At 36.0% G+C, this 16,119-nt stretch overlaps 2 protein-coding genes across 3 annotated transcripts in view; one reads left to right on the top strand and one right to left on the bottom strand.

Moving 5' to 3' along the window:
• osi (electron transfer flavoprotein regulatory factor orsai) overlaps window positions 1-16,119 on the bottom strand; it is a 125,619-nt gene that overhangs the window by 88,505 nt on the left and 20,995 nt on the right. The window lies entirely within an intron of this gene.
• LOC145987780 (synaptotagmin 1-like) overlaps window positions 1-16,119 on the top strand; it is a 102,770-nt gene that overhangs the window by 84,591 nt on the left and 2,060 nt on the right. Inside the window, exons 8-10 of one of the 2 annotated variants that reach the window (XM_083122468.1) lie at window positions 9,085-9,193; window positions 13,173-13,306; window positions 15,767-15,971. In XM_083122468.1, coding sequence (XP_082978594.1) covers window positions 9,085-9,193; window positions 13,173-13,306; window positions 15,767-15,961 — 438 coding nt within the window. In that variant the 3' untranslated portion in view covers window positions 15,962-15,971. Of the gene's footprint in view, window positions 1-9,078; window positions 9,194-13,172; window positions 13,307-15,766; window positions 15,972-16,119 lie in introns of both variants that reach the window. The other variant, XM_083122467.1, reaches the window with a different exon arrangement.

Below are 16,119 nucleotides of genomic sequence, written 5' to 3'. Positions count from 1 at the left end.
ATTACAGAAAGCAACAAAGGAAATTTACACAAGGGAAATTTTGGTTGTTTACAAACCAATAGATGATTCTGGAAGTATTTTGAATGCTGATCATGGAAATGACATAAATTTCTTCTCATCACATCATCATTTTTCTCCACAACACTAAGTTCAATCAACCCACCATATTATAAATTTGAATTTGAACATTTTGTGAAGGAAATTTTTATGAGGGCTTTCGACAATAAAACTAACGTAATCAAATTCCACAGAATTTTAATGTCAATGTGTCTTGTGAAAGTAGAAGGTCCCCTTCCTTTTTCTCTTTTTTTCCCCCTTTTGGAATCCAGATTCAAATTTACTAAATTTGTCACGTTCCTGCATATTCCTATAATCGCGATTCTACACACCTGCACGCACTACTGTGTCAAACATGACAGACTTGAAATATGTTTTCAGTTCGGCATGGTTGTAAAATCGGGAAAAATCTGGAAACGTTCCTTCTCTGGGAGGGTTTGAGAGGCAATAAAAATAAAGTACTCATATCTCCAGATCTTTACTTCTATTTCATCTGCAGGGGCAATATGCTGACCCAAGGTCCTTTGACCTGCACACCGCCTGCCCTGAGAGGTCTGTTTCTGAAGCCCCTTTTTGGAAATGGATAGAGTTGTAAAGTTCGATGTCAGAGGGAGGGAAGGCTGCTGAAGAAAACACAGTACACCCCTGATTAGAAAGTGAAATAATCTTGTGTAATTTTTGTTGTTGTATTCCTGTGTTCCTTATGATTTATTTTTGTAGGATTTTCATTTCATATCTAAGTTTGAGACACAAATACTGTCGTCAAGTACAGTAACATGCAATATTAAAAAACTGATATTGTTTTACATGTTTCCTTCGGACGAGAAGTTGAGAAAAATTATTGAGAAGACAAATTTGACGTGGCAAATTCTAAATTTGCTGTTCATTTTTAAACAAGAGTGCTATACAAGCCCTATTTACAATCTGAAGTGCTTGGAATATCACCAATCCTGTGTTAAGATTTGCTTGCCCAAAAAATCGGGAAATTGCTATACATGGAGAAAAGCTAAAATGAAAACAGAATGAAAATAAATTCTTGCAAACTGAGGTTTGCTTTAATGCTGCAGCCACATTTCAGTGTATAAAAATGACAGGCAAATTATTGATTGTACCAGCAAAGCGACTGTTCTCAAACTATATTTTTGTCTACTTTTCCTACTTGAAGTCAATTTTCTGCCTCTTCAGTTAAATCGTACTGATGAGCATGAATAACGCTTATATACAATTGGAGAAGGGACACTCACAAGGGAACATCCAAATCCATGCCAGAATTCGAGCGATATTTGAATAGTAGGAATTAAAAAATGGGATGATAGGAGTGAAGCAAAAGAACTGAACTTATCTATAATTTCGAAAATTCTTCACAGTAATGCTTCTGCAAACAACTCCGTGACGCAAGAGCCGTCATAGGGGCACAGCCTGCCCATCAACTTTTCTTTGAGTGACCCGTGGTGAGCCCATCGAATCCCATCACTGCTATTTTCTGGCTTTCGTGACTGGAGCCCGCTACTGCTTCTTTTCAAGTAGCTCCTTAATTGTCCTCATGATGCTGGGTTAACACCGAAATTTTGAGAGTTCATACTGGGAATCGAGCCCGACCAGGACCACTCGCACCACACTCTAGAGTGCTAACCAGTATACTTCGCGGTAGCCCTCTTTACAGTAATAGGTACGCTTAAGTTTCTTTATTTAATATAAAATAACTTGCTCCTAATTTCATCTAACCACCATTCATCGTTGTCGCCACAATCAGTCCAAAAATAGAGAAATGCATTTTGTATCCTTTGGGTGCCTATTTGACTACTTCATTCAGAGGTTTTTGCTGACTACAAGTCTGCACCCCTACTCATTATTCTCAAGAGCGTTACATGCTTTGAACTAATGGAGTATTAGACACTCGGTAGATGGTTTCATCTTGCCGTTAGACACCCAGCTACAGTTGTAAACATGAGGGGTTGTAATAAATAGCCCAGCGGACCTTCAAGGTTTTGATGCAGACTCTGTCTTTTCTCAGAGCAGCACACCCTCAAATTTGCTGTCCCTCAGTTTCCAGACAAATAACCATTTTTATGATGCCTGTCCTATGTGGAACATTAGGCAGAAATCAGAGAAAGTTGGAGTCACAAATGGGTTGTCGTTCCTTGTTGGCGGATTTTCACTGGTGGATTGACAAATAAGGAGATACCAGAAATACAACTTTGTTACGATGCAATTTTTATTTTAACAACAATTATGTCTTTCTTCCTTCTATTTGAGTGCAATTGTGCTTGCATAAAAATGAGCAAATAACTGATTTGGAAGCGCGAGGCCCCTCAAAGTGCGAGAACCTGAAGGTGGATTAAATTCTTACTATTCTGTGTGCATTTATAGTTCAAAATTGGAGAAGACCAAAAATTGACTGCCATTTAAACAGAGCCATCTATTGGGGAAGTAAATGAATTACACATTTTATTGTGAAATTAAGGCAGTTAATATATTGCTGTTTTCTGAAGAAGAAAAACTACGCATGACGGGTAAAAATGGATTTCATTTTTGGAATCAGCATACTGAAATTATTCAGAGACAACGGTCATCTGCAAGACATTAAAACCCATTCAGGCCGGTGTAATCAGTTACCCTCAAGTCCCCCCCCCCCGCCATCATTGTGGTGCTGTCTTCCTGTTCATTTTTGGTACTTAATGCTCTTGAAATTGCTCATTCCGAAGGTAAATCTTTAACATAACAAGTTTTGTAATGAGGTTTTGATGTGATAATTAGGTGTGTGAGGAATCCCAAAATGACAGTACCGAGATTAAGAAAAAAACAATCCCAATCTCAACTTCAGGAAATGATCTCCCGATTTTTCAGGATCCCAGCTTTTCGTACATTAAAAGTGCTTACTTCTCAAAATTTTCTGGACTATATATAAGTGCCAAAAAGTTCTTCGGAGTTGCAGAAACCATCACAATAAATACAGTGGAACTTCAAATTTGCATTTTTGGGGGAATCACAGTGAAAAACTTTAAAATGTGAAGTCCAGGAAAAATAATCTTAATTCCACTGTAGTGCCAGAAAATTTCCCCACTTTGTCAGGAAATTGCTAAATATTTCCCACCTCATATGATAGGATAAAAATTTCTCATCCTGGTCCCATCACAACCAAAAACAATCCATCTTGCACACCCCTAATAATAAAGGATATATTTTCAAAAAACAAAGTATCATTAATTTACATACATGAATGTGTTGTTTTCCTGATTGAAAATTATAGGTCACTGAAACCATGATAATAGTTTTAATTGTTAATACTATACCAGAATGTCAAATATTTGATGTGGAAGAAAGAAAATACTATTGGTTTATTATTTAGCAGTACATATTTAATGATTAATTTTGTTTTAACTTGAAATATATCAACTTTATTTGTACAGTTTTGTGATTGACATATACTCATAATTTACTTATTTACATATTGTATAACATGTAGGTTTTTTTTTACTTCAGTAGCAGATTGGAGCCAAGTATTTACCATATTGTAATGTACACTTGATCTTTTTTGCTTTGTAATATAATTATGACTTGGGATAGTCTAAGCTCAAGGTTGATTTCGATACAGAAGAACCAGTTTTTCACAGAGCCGATTGGTCAGCATTAAAAGCCGCTGGGTGATTTTGATGAATTTATTCATGTTGATCTTTCTCTTTTTTTCCCCAAAAAATTTTCTCTGCTCTGCTTTTGGCCTGTGTATATGGTTATGCCATTCGACTCATACATTTGCATGCTGCTTCAAATAAAAATTCCACGTAAGTATTTTGGTCACCGAGTTTTAATTTTTTTTTACACACGTTATAAGAATTCTCACCCTATATGCTTTTCTGGAACTGACATGAGCATTCTGTTTTTAGTACTCTTCACACTGAACTTAGGCTTTGCCTATCTTTCTTGTCGCTTTCTTTTATGTTACGTGGGCATGAGTTTCTTAGGTGCTTGTCGTAGATATACTTTTTTGCTGTTCTTTACGCTTTACTTTCTAGCCTCCTGTTACCGCTATTTTAGTAGCTTGCATGCTAGCTTTCTGCGAACGAATCACTTTTGTTGCACCTTTTATCTAGTTCAGGACAGACCTAGCAGCTAGTGACACCTGGAGGTGAATAGAAGAAACTCCAGAGTAGCCTAGGGGACCCAGGATAAAGTAGTTGTCAAGATTTGCGAGCGTGTTCATGTATGTGTGGGTGTGTGATGATTACAGTCTGTAAGATAATGGACTATTTAATTAACATTCTCTTTTCTTAATATTGATAAACCATTCGGGAGGGAAACAGAAACTGTGTGCAACTGGTAGTCTGGGTCCAAGTTATTGTTTATCATGTTTACAACTAGCAGTGATGTGCAAGGAACCAGTTACTTTACAATAGCAGCAATTGTGCATTTAACATGCCTTATAGGCTACAAGTTATACATACCTTTAGACAGTAATCAACTTCCTATTTAGACTTCTAGTGTGAATTCTGTAGATTATTAGAACTAAACCGTATGTTTGGTGCTCAGTGTTGTAAAGTAGCCAACATAGATTTGTTATGTGAAAATGTCTCACACTCAATGTGTTTCGTCTTGTCTTGTATGTAAGTTAGCATAAGGCTATTTCAATTGACTGTTGCTTCTCACGTGGATGAGTATATTTTAATATTTAAATGTTATGAGTATTCCTGCATAACGTGTTCTTGTAATTGTGATACGTTTCCCTTCTGGATTCTATTGCTGCAGTACGTGGGGAGTATTTAAATATGGTGGTGTGTGCTTTCAGGATCTGTTATACTGATGGTAGCACCATAAAAGAGGAAGAATATATATTCATATGACTATACTTTCTAGTCCTGTGAGTACGTAGAAACCCATTTCTCTGTTACCATGAGTACAAGCTTCTGGAAGTATCCATCACAATTTTTATTTCAGATACACCCTGAAAAGTGTCTAGGTCCCCCCTCCCCTGATAATTAATATTATAATGATTATAGCTCCCAGGTTCATATCATGGGTGTTTGAGCTCTAGGACTTTATTAAAGTGCTGATCCTGTACTTAGAAAGATGCCTAGATATGATGCAATGATATTTTTGGGGCATCACAACTATCTTCATCCGATTACCATGACAACAGTTTTGGCACGCTCGTGTTATCTTCATGTTTATTTTTCTCATGAGATCACATAGCTGTAATATGTCTGTTATCTGATGAAAATACCAGCAAAGCTCTTGCAATGTTACTGTATCACTTCTGTGCCTATTGCTACAAGTACATAAACATCAATTACACTTACTTTTCACGTTGCATTCTTAAAGTCAAACTATTGCCACATTAACTTGAATTGCACTAACTAAGCAACTCTTCGGTCCTCGAAGTGATTGTGAACAATAATTCCTGAAAGTACATGCCCCATGTATGTCTTTACCACATAAATTTTAATATTTTTTACAACATAACAACAATGAAATCCAGCATGCTCCATTTCTAAAAGAGTTCCTACCATTGGCATGATCTGAGTTTCCAAAATCATGTTCAATATCAATGTTGACTGATAATGATACAACTCAATGGGGAAGGAGGCAGGGAGGGGAGGAGGGATAATTTCGACCCAGTTTCGTGAGGACAATTGAGGTGCTTGTAAAGAACAAGTGGTGGGATCAGGTCTCGAGGGGCATAAAACAGTGGTGACAGGACTCGATGCACTGACCATATGTCACCTAATGAAAAGGCAGCTTGGCATGCCAGGACCTGACCCTTAGAGGGCTGTTGTGCCATGGAGTTCAGTTCAATTGACATTTTGTGTAATTCACAAAACATACACAGGAAACAATCTGATATGGGCAACATTTTCATCCTCTCCTTGGAATAGCAACACTTATAATACAACCCTGACTGTGGCTTTAAATTAGGGCTGAGTAGCTCAACTTTGACCAATACTGATGCCACTATAAATAGATATTTTCAGATCAATACCAGCACTGCAATCACTGCACTAGAAGTTCCTGATCGGAATCTGTAGAAGAAATGTTCAGAACAAAAACTGTGAAAAAAAAACTACGATACTTGATCAGTTTAGCATTTAGGATGACCATTTGTGGCATTTGAGTGGAAGATTTTTTTTTTTAACTGTAAATTAATATTTTAAAATATCAATAAACATCTATGAGAAATGTGCTAAGAATTTTGGAGCATAGAATTATATATCCATATATTCCATACCCATGACTGATGGTAATACCAGTAAAAAGCATTGAAGAATTCTCTGCAGTGTTAGCATACAAATTATTTTATAATATTAACCCTGAGGCACAACAGCTCGTGAGGGCCAGTGCCCTCCTACCAACTGCCGACCTCACTCCCACTAGAGGTGGACGATCATCCAACCAGTTGCGAGGTGATGTGTAGTCAGCATGATGAACCCCCTCCAGTCATTGTAGGCTTATTATAACTGGGTTAAGCTAGTCATTCGTAGCTCCCCACTTTTCTCATGATGGTGGGTAGCCACTGGTCCCATACATAGGCTGAAATCTCAGGCAAAAAGCTGTTATGCTTCCCCCAGGAGACTCAAACTTGCACACATTCCATAATTGGAGCCTAAAGCTTGCACCTTAGACCGCATGGCCATGGTGTGGGACAATTATTTTATTGGAAATGATGAAATGTGGAAGATACAATAAGTGCATTAAAATACACCCAACCTTGATTATGTAATAGTAGAAAACAGAATTATCATCACCTTTTGTGTAAAAACTCATTTTTGCTATTTATTTACACGATATTCTTTATGCTATTACATATGACATCACTGCATTTTATATAATCGTACTTCCAACAAAATTCCATTGAATGTTTTTAACTAATTTTTCTTGTACGAATGTGTTGCTTGCATTGTAAAATACTTCTTCTAGCTTATGGTTCTTACAAGCATGTAAACATGTTTCTTTATGTAACATTTCAGGAGAATATGTGCTCTCTTTATCAGACATTTATTGATAGTTTGATCAATGTTGTGACTGATGTGGAACACTGAAATATTACATCAAGAAATGTGTAAAAATGCTTGAAACAATCATAAACTAGATTTCTACAATGCAAGCAATATGTACGTATACAAGAATTAAACATCTAATACAGGGATAAAGGTACATAAAAACATTGATGTCTGATGAAGGGAGCATGTGTTTAAATGCTTGTAATAATCACAGACTATGAGAAAAATTCTACAATGCAAGCAATACAAGAAGAAGCACATTATGTGCACTAAAAAACGTGTTTAAATACTTGTAAGAATGATAAACTAAAAGATGAATGCTTTAACTAGTATGAAATAACATTCATTCTGAATATGCCTGCAGATTTCAGTAAGGATAAAAAAGGGGGGGATTTTAAGATGTACGTTAACTCAATTTGAAGGCAGTGTGGCCACTCTAAGATCATGATAAAATTCTAGTATAATTCCCGGTTTTCAACGTGAACTTTCCAAAAATTCAAGTGCACAAGCACAAGTTCTCTCTATTTCAAACTAAAATTTACCTAATCAACTTCAAAATATCTTATCTTGCAATAATCTTTCGTCTGTCAGGTAGATTGTTCTGCAAAGGACACTGACAAAGTAAACAGATTGAATTCTGCTCTTTTTTCCATGCAGCTTCGTTTTTCTTTCCTCGATAAAAATAAAATCTAAACTGTGAAAAACTTGAATCATGGCATTTATAAATATGTATCAATTAAATGGGATTTGGATGAATTAAAGTTGACATTTTTCACGTCTACAGAGAAAAATTCACGCAGAATGCATGCATAATTCCCAGAAACAACAATTCGCGCATAATTCCCAGTGAGCAGCCACCCTGGCAGGTATTGTCAAATTCCATTCAGTTGATCTCAATGATCCTGAATCATCTTGTGACAAATTATTATACAAAAGATATTACATTTACATGTAGTAATATTTTTTTGGAGAATGCAATACTCTTCCATGATATGCGACAACAATTTACCAAAACTAGCAAATATATCATGGGATTCTTATGATGTGAACATAACCAGTAAAGTTCAAATTTTGGGGTAAAACATGAAGGCATCTTAAATTAATTATTTATACTTTTCAGATTGAATATTTTTGGTAAAATATCTTGTTTATTCAATTTTTTCTACATCTGGGGGGAGGGGGTATATCATACCCCCATTTAGCGCAGTCGCAGTAGGATACAAAAATGACGCCAAATATATATAAAAAGTATATAAAATCTATGCACAATACACACAATCAATCTTACTTATCACTTTATATTTTTCATTCAATTTTATGAAAACAGTATTCACACATCAGCAAAAAATATGTCAAAGAATCAAATCTAGAAACACTGCTTATCTCTGGTTAAAAAATAAAAAGATTTCAACTTTCTTCAATGCTGTCGCACCAGATGATTTTTCACACATGCACTTCGTTCTTAGTACATAAAAATAACACATTACCAATATTACACTTGTGCACAGCCAAACTATAAATTAATTCACTTTCAATGGCACGATATAAATTGACAGTGAAAATTTCTATATTTCTTAATCATTACACAAATATTTATGTGTGTGCTCTTCTTATCTCATGAATGCTCAAATGATTTTTCTATGTATGTATATATACACATGTCTAATTTTTTCTTCATTTTTGCATAACGAAAAGATGTACAAAATTATGAGTACTACATAATAAACACATTTTTTTTCTGAATTATTAATTCAGGATAAGATATCTAGTCAAAAATTTTTGAAAATAAATATCAATTTAGAGGTCACAATTTGATTAAATATGATGAATATTTCACAATGAAATTCATCTTGAATTTTTTTCTGAACATAAAAAAAAGTACGATCAGCATTAAGAGAACATTTTGTAAATGAAACTTTATATAACGTTGATAAATAAATTTCATTTTTATAATCTTTCTGACGAAAATGAGATCTAAAAAATTAATGCAAACCAAGTAGCCAGATTTGACATTTCTGTTGTTTCACAGGAAAAGCTTGGTGATATCTGCTTCTCTCTGCGTTATGTCCCAACATCTGGTAAGCTGACGGTTGTAATTCTTGAGGCAAAGAATCTGAAGAAGATGGATGTTGGTGGTTTGTCAGGTAAGTGTTCCATTTTTGTCACATGGATTAGTGGTAATATTGGTGATAGAAAAAAAATGTTGCTGAGTGAGTCTTTTAGGGGGAAGGAGGTTTTCTTTTTTTTTAAGGGATTCAAGAACCAGTCTGAAAATAAATTTCTGATATCTTCCTCAATTCAGGAAAAACACTAAAAATAGCATACAAGACCACAACATTTTTGCAACTTATAAATAAAAAAATGTGTTTAGCGTATCATTTATAGCGAGTGTAGCAACTGAATATTCGTAACCGTGAGTCATGCACATTTAACTTTAGTTCCATATCCAGTGATATGGTTAGGGGCTATTGGGCTTAAGACCCTATCAGATATTCTTCACAAAAGAAAATTATCAATATAATGTCCTTAGAGGATGGTTCAATGAATATGACATGATATGGATGATGCATGCCATGCATTTACTAGGGCACGATCTATTGATTTACTATTTCTTTTCCTTCATCTGGAGCCTTCCATGTTCTTAGGTGTATCCTTTTGTGAGGGAAGCACATACAGGGTGGGGCACGAAATGTCATCCATTGAAAATGATTTGTACATAGTTTATTACACAAAATACGTAATACAAAGAAATTGGACTACACATACTACAATGTGGAGAGCTATCCAATATGAAGCACATGTTCAAAATGTCCACCTTGTTGTTGCACAACCTCTTCCAGTCGGATTCTCATGTTATTGACAACTCAGCAACACAAATCCTCTTCCAATCACTGGAAAAAAGTAATGATGTTGGCTTGCACTTGCTCTATAGTTGCAGCTCTCTGTAGGTACATCTTCTCCTTTACGTAGACCCACAAGAAGTCACATTGGTTAATATCGGGGCTAGTGTGGAGGCTACATTGTTCTGCCTGGAAAACGATTGGGCATGACATGAAGGCCAAACTGATTGTGCAGGAAGCCCAAAACAATGTTCATTGTACGCAGGCGAGCCCCATCTTGCATAAACCATTGGATTTTGATGGGAAGTCCACTTGCGAATAACTGTGGAGGAAACTGTTGATAAACATATCCAAGTAGCATCCACTGTTGACAATAATGTTGAAAAAGAAAATGCCAATAATGCCATGGCTTGAGATCACAGCCCACGCACACCCTTTGTCTCCAGGCGTTTCATGCTCATCTCATGCTCATTGTAAGGGGGCTCTCTTGCCCAAAATTGCACATTCTGCTTGTGCCAATCTTCCCTTGTCTGCCATGTTGCACAAAACTACAGCCGGGGGCAGGGCAAGATACATCGTTATGGGCTGCCCATCTGTTGAACCAAAATATAGTACTTCAACATGCAACAGTATGGAAAGTGTCTTGAGATCACAATTAATATGTTTGTCATTTTTATCAATAGGTGTCAGGGTAATGCAGATTGGCTTGGCTAATGCATACTCGAACCCAGAAGAGTGACTCTCGGGCAGTGCATGCGAGACAATATGGCAGAGTGTGTGTGGTGCTTCGTTACATCCACCGCTTTGCATTGCAGCAAATTTGTATAAACATGAATCTTTTGTTTTAATCAATATACAATCGTTTCATATCAGTGAGTGTCATTCCACTAAACATCAGAGTTGAATCAACCCAATGGAATACAATATCATGGTCTTCCACTCCAGAGGCAAAGGGTTTGTGCTACAACGCGACGTGCAGTAAGCAAGCTCATTTTCTTTTGCGTGCAAAATTAGACAAACTCGGCTCAGTCCAGCAGACATACGCATTTTGGTCCACCAGGGTCACATACAAAACCAGAAAGTATACGCCATTTTCAATGGATGACATTTTGTGTCCCACTCTGTACCTTTTATTACTGTATTGCTTCTTGTGGCAAATTGCACAAGTAAATTTCATGTTAACTACTGATCTCCTGTAGGGTATATTCATCAGATATCTGTCCTTGATAATCTTCTTTCTCTGTCTTTGTATTGAAGCTTCCTATTAGCATGTCATACTTCTGAACCTTGTTGTTATTACAGTACTGTTATACTCTAAATTTCCCTTTCAATCTTATTCTACATATTCTTTAATTTATTGCTTCAAAATCCAAAATACTGCTTCTTGTTCTTGTTACTATGAAACCTGTTCATAACTGTCCTGTTGTTCTTATTGATCCACTATACAGGAGAGTGTGTATGTATTTAGGTTTAACTATTCTTTCAGGGCCTTGTCATTTTATTTCTTCTAAGGCAACAGATAGATTCAAATTTCAGTAGTTCATTCGCTGTTTCATTCATCTTGCCTGGCCTCAACATAGTTCTGGCATTCAATGCTGCAATTGGCAGTTCCTTAGTCTGTGCCCTTTGCTGAGGTCATCTTCCATTTAATCCATCAATCTGAGACTGGGTGTGTGATATCTTAACAGATGTTTTTATCCCTTTCCAGACGGGACTTAGAATATCGGGTTTTCACCCGATTTTTCTTTCTTTTTGCTGTTTTTAAAAAAATCATAGAAAATATGTTGTTAAGTGTTATTATTTAACATTTTTTCTAAAATCTAGAAAATTTCCTCTTTATACAGATATATTATGTTATATTTTATATACATTTTCTCACATTTATGATTTTTTTTTCTGTAACGATTTTTTAAAAGAAAAAAAAAATAACATTGTTGTTATAAAGTTACTGAAAACATATTTTTAATACATATTATAAAATGAATTCATGAAATTAATATAAAAACTTTATATTAGGATAGAGATCATAACTATAACTGCAAAATCAGAATCAGAATCATCGTACGAAATTTCCACAATGTGAATATAAATTATGAAATGCTATTTTCAAAAGTATAAACAAAAGCAAAACTTAATTCGACAAGAATGCAAGTAAAATTCAGCAATGAAGAAAAAGTGACATCTAGCAGTTGAAATTTGAAAGAGGTGGTTACAACACTCGCCCACAAAAGTATAGTCTGTCGTTCATTCACAATGGAATTCTATAGTGAAAGACAGTCTATGCCCGCCACTTGTCTTATTGGACAAAAACTGTACGATGGGCGTACAGCCGTCTGGAAAGGGTTAAAGGGTGTGGTTTTCAGCCATATACCTAATCTCCAACCTGGAGGATTAGGATTTGCTCCCTTAGTCTTTGAAGTCCACCTTCTCCACAAGGCAGCAGTTTTCCTCTTTAAGAGGGTGGGTTGCGCCTTCCATGATCCCTGCCATTCTGAGAGTCTCCCTTTTGCCATAGATGCTGTTGAGGTCTTAGACATGTCCCTGGCAAGAGGCTTTTGCAAGATTATACCATCTGCAGCCAGATGGGCCAAGGCTTTATAAAGAGGTATTATTCTTCATTCTTCTGCCTCCTCTACCATTGAGATGACCATCCAACATCTTCTGCCTTTGGAGCCGTTGACCAGTAGGTTGCTTCTTAGAACTCGTTGCTAGCCTGCCCATCATGGGAGACCCGACCAGTAGCTCTGGGAGACCCGACATGCAAGCTCCACAACCAACTACAAGGTAATGTGATTCGAGATATTGATACCAGTGATTTTGGAATATGAAAGTACTGGTTGGCATTTATTCTCCGATAACAGCTGATACTTTTCCGGAGTTTGGATATTTTACAAAATATACAACAATGCTGTGCGACACTTTTGCAAAGTCTAGATATCCAAAACATCATGGAAAATTCAAAGATTTCTTAATTTTGCACTCGAATTGTATGAAAAATGGATTATCTGATTACATGACAGATATTTTAATATTCTGATGTAATTCTTGAATATTTCAAAGTAAAACTATACAAAATTGATGCATATGATTACAGTGGAATACTTACATATTCATATTAATGAAAATTTTGAACAATTTTGAAATATCCCAACTTTCAAGCACTGGTATCGGTGTCAGTGGGAATCAACAAGAGTATTGGTTCAAAATGGCATTGGCTCAGCCCTAAACTTGAAATACCAGTGTATGACTAAGCCTAAATTGTAAAATGCTCATTCCATTTCAGATCCCTATGTGAAGATTGCACTCATGCAGAATGGCAAGAGGCTGAAGAAGAAGAAGACAAGCGTTAAAAAATGCACACTGAATCCATATTACAATGAATCCTTCACATTCGAGGTGCCATTTGAACAGATCCAGGTTAGTGCAACATCATATCCATTCATAATTAACATCTGCTGACGAAGTAATGTCTACCTTATGGAAGTTCAGGAGTTCATACTGCAGGTACCACGTTCTCAGAAACACGCGATTGTGGTACCATGTTTAATAGTTGCTGTGACTTACGCCCACCCCAAACTTCAGTCATTTATATTTTATTTGTACACATATATAAAAGTTGAGAACTTGTTTCGACCCTACAAACCTTTGAAAAACTTATTTTATGCTTTCCTGGTGATAGCCCGAGAGAATCTATTCATTATTTTATGCTGTCTGTATACAACCATGCACAACAGATTCACTGTTGCCAGGGGCATTTTTTTCTGTCAGATAACATGAGCAGGATGAAGCAAGTCCCACAGATCAACCCTTTCACTCAATTCATGCATTGTTGAATGATACGTATTTACAGGTAGTAAAATCCTTTGGACAGCACCTTTCTCACTTTTTAACAATGCCTCATTTTTCCCCATCTATTTTTAATCTTTCAGATTCCTGACTCAAGTTTACGTTCCCTAGATATGCATCGTAACATGAGGCCCTGTGTGGTGGCACACATTACAAGTGTGCAAATTAATGGGGAGAATTTCCCCCAACAAAACATTTTATCCCCAGCAAAATAAATGTATTTTTATCCCTGCCAGGGATGTTTTTATCTGCCTCAAAGCAAATGCAATTGAAAACACACTGTATACCATTTTTTAACTGTAACAAACATAACTGAAAAATCATTCATGTCCATTAATTGTCTAGTCATCAAAGCTGAAAAGTATGCAGCCTTGTGGATTAATGGAGAGCCATTCTGCAACTGACCAGTCTCACCGAATATGTATTCAAGTGTTCACAAGAAACTTATAGGTGGTTAAATGAACATTAAGTTTGAACCTGGCAATGGAAATTTGGTTACGTTTTCGGTGTTACTAGTTCTATAGCCTCTTTTTGTGTACGAGTTTGGGTTTTCTTAGAATGTAAATACAATGTTTCAAAATTACATCACAAATGTATTAAATAAGATTTAATGACCTAGGTTAGAACCGATGCTCTAAGGCACTTAGAACCGTAAGGCAACAGTTCAGTTTACTGACTGGTAACATATACCGGTATACAAATCTGTACACCAAAAAAAAACTACTTCCCAAAATGAAATCACAAAAAAGCCACAGTGTGTGCCAATGGCAACAGCAGGAGGGGTAGGCACTTCCTTCCCCCCTCCCCTGAATATATCTGGAAAAAGTTGTAATTCGAATGGTGAAATTGTAGTGATATTTTATTACAAAGAATATTGTTTTCTGTGATTTACAGGCTGTCAGTTACAGCAATTAACTACCATGTTCAACAAAATAACGAGAGAATGTTTTCACAAGACATTAGAACAATTTTGACTGCCATGTGCAGGATGGAACATTTTTGATTGAGATTAATAATCCTGACCTATGGGTTCAAAAAAAAAAAAATCTTCATTTCCCGATCAGGTCAGAATTTCTTTGAAATTTCCCGATATGGCTTAAATCTCGAATTGTACACACTATTTCCTCTTCAAGTGATTGTTTTTGCACTTATGTTATAAAAACTGTTCATTTCAAGAAATTTCAGGCACTTATAGTGCAGAAAATATCAAGAATTTGAATCTTTTAAATAAGATCCTTTGTAATTTCTCGGCTGTTTGGGATTACAAAAAGTTGGGATCTGACCTCAATAATTCACATCTCGTCATTCAATTATTACTTGTTTTTACAGTACCCTTCGGTATGTAAAAACATGGATCAAAGTGACCATGAAGGTCAGTAGATTAAGTGGTCTCTGCTTGATATCTGTGCTTTGTGAAAAAGTACAGAAAGACAAAGAACTGTTCATCAACAAAGTGATAGATATTTATGGAAAGGGAGTAAGGCGAATCCAGTTTCTATCTAGATAGCAGACTGGACTTTGAACTTGTATACAGAACCAAAATATTTTAAATTCAATTTGAATTTTATGATTTGTAAAGTAATAATAATAATATAGCAATAATAATAATAGCATAAACAACAACAATACAAGTTTCTATGACTGAATGGCAAGATATGAAATCTTACTATGCCCCCCCCCCCAAATCAAAAGATTTAATTCGGACAGTGCACATCACACACCCCTAATGGCAGCCTGTAGGGTGGGTTTGAGTCTCATGGGTTCGTATAAATTGATCATTGTAAGTGTTATATCATAGTGTGAGAGTATGTGTAGCATAACATTGGAGATACACACATAAACACTTAAATTAATGTGTGAACAAAGAACTTAAAGAAGGTGCCTGTCAGTAATGCTGTAACATTAACAAAAACAAATTATTTACTATAATTGAAGCAAAGTCTTAATTGGAAAAACTCCAGAAATCTTTCCACTATAAAATGAGGTTAGATATTATTTCAGTGCATTAACCGTTGATTTTTTTTTTTCCAGAAAGTTCAATTGCTTGTGACTGTGGTAGACTACGATCGTATTGGCACATCAGATCCTATCGGAAAGGTGATGGTTGGATCCAGTGCAACTGGTACAGAACAGCGGCATTGGGCTGACATGTTGGCCTCACCACGACGACCCATTGCCCAGTGGCACACCTTGAAGGATCCAGAAGATGGCGACAAGAAGGACTAAAGAGGATCAGGTAGGAGAAAAGCCTAATTGCAGTCTGGTTTATATATTTTTAAACAGAATAGTAGTAACATAATTTGGATACATGTCACAATTGCCACCCTTAGGGAGAAGTTGCTAAATCTGGTGAATTTATGATGTTGGTTGGCAACAAAATTAAT

The sequence above is a fragment of the Lepisma saccharinum genome, chromosome 5 (genome assembly GCF_977018435.1).
Source record: "Lepisma saccharinum chromosome 5, izLepSacc3.1, whole genome shotgun sequence".
Lineage (NCBI taxonomy): Eukaryota > Metazoa > Arthropoda > Insecta > Zygentoma > Lepismatidae > Lepisma > Lepisma saccharinum.
This window is presented reverse-complemented; position numbering and strand designations above follow the sequence as displayed.